Source organism: Gossypium arboreum, chromosome 9 (genome assembly GCF_025698485.1).
Source record: "Gossypium arboreum isolate Shixiya-1 chromosome 9, ASM2569848v2, whole genome shotgun sequence".
NCBI classification, from domain to species: Eukaryota; Viridiplantae; Streptophyta; class Magnoliopsida; order Malvales; family Malvaceae; genus Gossypium; species Gossypium arboreum.
In genome coordinates this window covers 56,125,566-56,128,250 of record NC_069078.1, presented here as the reverse complement: position 1 = coordinate 56,128,250, position 2,685 = coordinate 56,125,566, and the positions used below count along the sequence as shown (strand labels likewise).

General features: G+C 43.4%; 1 protein-coding gene across 1 annotated transcript; it reads left to right on the top strand.

The window, feature by feature from the left end:
• The first annotated feature begins 441 nt into the window (after positions 1–441).
• LOC108487648 (uncharacterized) lies at positions 442–2,315 on the top strand. Its single transcript, XM_017792028.1, has 5 exons — positions 442–588; positions 682–852; positions 976–1,346; positions 1,454–1,604; positions 1,836–2,315. The coding sequence occupies exons 1-5, from the start codon at positions 442–444 to the stop codon at positions 2,313–2,315; spliced, it is 1,320 nt and encodes a 439-aa protein (XP_017647517.1).
• The last annotated feature ends 370 nt before the right edge of the window (positions 2,316–2,685 follow it).

Below are 2,685 nucleotides of genomic sequence, written 5' to 3'. Positions count from 1 at the left end.
AATGTCTAGGCCAGGTTTGGTGTGTTACATTTAGTGGTATCAAAGCCAGGTTGCAAAACTTGGCTGTGGAATGGATTTTTATTTATTTATTTTTTGGAAAACTTTGGAAAGTTGTTTTTGTAACGACTTAAAATTTGTTGGAAGGTTTATAAATTGTGTGGCACACCGAATCTCTGGCGCCGAATCCGTAAGTTTCCTTAATACTGTTGACTGTTTTAAACTGGAGTACAGTAGGTAGAAAATATATGATAAAGGACTGTACTGAAACTCTTTAGTTAGAGTAAACTGGAAACTGTAGTGAAAACTTCAATATACGAGAACAAACTTTAATTATTGCTTTTCATAAGACATCTACTAATATTTGAAACTGTAAATTGATCTGCATAAAATTGTTAAACCAGTAATACGAGAATCAATATGAGCACTAGAGGTACTAGTGGAATGGGTACAAGAGGCCGTGGCAGAGGCCGTGAAAGTGCTAGGGCTGGATCTTCGGCATCGGACCACATGCCTAATGTTAGGGCTAGGGAGGTACCAGCTTCACCGGTAACTGAGACAGGACCTTGTGGTCGAGCGGCTGGGGATGAGGCACTATCATAAGCTATGCTCCGAATTCTGGAGAGGGTCGTTGGGACTAGTACGAGTGCTATGGGCTGTGGGTCTATTTCGGAATGACTCTAGTCAAATAGAGCTGAAATTTTTAGGGGTATTGCTAGTGTAGCCCCTGATGTGGCTGAGTATTGGTTGGAGGCCATGGAGAGAATAATGGATGATCTTGACTGCACTTCTGAGCAAAAACTAACAGGTGCAGTGTCTTTACTGCGAGACGAGGCCTACCAGTGGTTGCTTACTGTGAGAGAAGGTACTCAGGCCGACCGGTTAACATGGGAATTCTTTAAAGTTGCATTTCAAGGAAAATATATATGCGCAAGTTATGTAGACGCATGAAGAAGGGAATTTCTGAACCTGAGTCAGGGGGATAAAACTGTGGGAAAATACGAGGCAGAGTTCCTACGACTTAGCCGCTACGCTCGTGGGATGGTAGCAACAGATTGTGAATGCTATGTTCATTTTGAGGGCAACCTCCAAGATGAATTACGGATACTGATAGCTTCTCAGAGGGAGCAAGACTTTGCTATCCTAGTGGAAAAGGCAAAAATCACCGACAACGTGAACTGCTCTGAGCGCCAGAACAGCGAGAAGGAAAGGGGTAGAAGTAGGAGGGATCCAGAGCCCTCAAGTTCTTTTGGTAGGCCTAAGAAAAAGGGCAGATTTGATGAGCCAGTTCAAGTTGGGGCTTCTGTTACTATTACTAGATTACAGTCCTGTGCAAATTGTGGAAGACGGTATTAGGGTGAGTGTTGGAACAGGATTGGGGCATGTTTTAGGTACGGGTCAATGGAGCATCTTGTCTAAAATTGTCCACAGAGGCCTGAACAAATACGAGCTATAGGTCAGGGTTTTATTTAGCCAACAAGAGGTGCTCAGCAGCCACAAGAGGCCGTGGTCAGGCCAAAAATGGAAATGGTTTGGGCCGAGGTCGTGGAGCACCAGGCAGAGGTGCTGGTAATGTTGAGGCGAGGCAGCCAACTCTGGTCTATGCTGTACGTAGCTGAGAGGATGGTGATGATCCTGATGTGATAATTGGTACGTTCTTTATCCTTAATAAATCGTATACTGCTCTGATTGATGTTGGGTCTACGTATTCATACATTGCATGTACTGTGTCTGGGACACTGGGTATCCTGTGTAAGAGTATTGGCAGTGAGATGATCGTGATAAGTCCACTTAGATAGACGGTAAGAGTAGACAAGTTATTTAGAGATGTGCCTTAGGAGGTTCAAGGGGTTACCTTTTCGACGGATTTGGTGGAGTTACCTTTTGGTGAATTTGACCTAATCTTGGGTATGGATTGGCTGGTAAAAAAGCGAGCAAGTTTAGATTGTGCTGTTATGCATGTGGTACTAAAGACTACTGAGGATGAGGAGGTGGTTGTGATTGAAGAGCGTAGAGAATATCTATTAGATGCGGTTTCTGCACTAAGGGCTAAGAAATTGGTTCGTAAGGGTTGTGAGGTGTTTTTAGCCTATATTGATGTCTCTGATTCTGAGTGCCCTTCTGTTGAAAATATCAAAACAGTTAAGGATTTTCTGGATGTTTTCCCTGATGAGCTCCCTGGATTGCCTCCTAACCATCAGGTTAAATTTGGTATTGAGTTCCTACCTGGAATAGCTCCGGTGTCTATTGCCCCTTATAGAATGGTACGGAAGGAACTTATGGAGTTAAAGGCTCAAATTCAAGAGCTACTGGACTGAGGACTCATCCTATCGAGTGTGTCTCCATGGGGAGCACCGATGTAATTTGTGAAAAAGAAGGATAGGTCTATGCGTATGTGCATCAACAATCGACAATTAAACAAACTAACTATCAAGAACAAGTACCCTTTGCCGAGGATAGACGATCTATTCGATCAGCTGCGAGGAGCCGTGGTGTTCTCCAAGATTGATCTCCATTCTGGGTACCACCAATTGAGAGTTAAAGAGGTTGATGTCTACAAGATAGTATTTAGGACTCGTTATGGTCATTACGAGTTCCTAGTGATGTTGTTTGGGCTAATAAATACATCGACTGCCTTCATGGATCTGATGAACTAAGTGTTCTAGTCGTATCTGGATCGGTTCATAG

Excerpts from the sequence above, each read along its gene's own strand:
- LOC108487648 (XM_017792028.1), top strand. The coding sequence starts at position 442 with ATGGGTACAAGAGGCCGTGGCAGAGGCCGTGAAAGTGCTAGGGCTGGA. Across the intron at positions 853-975 it reads CCTACCAGTGGTTGCTTACT|GGGGATAAAACTGTGGGAAA; the intron begins GTGAGAGAAGGT and ends AACCTGAGTCAG. Across the intron at positions 1,347-1,453 it reads TGTGCAAATTGTGGAAGACG|GTCAGGGTTTTATTTAGCCA; the intron begins GTATTAGGGTGA and ends TACGAGCTATAG.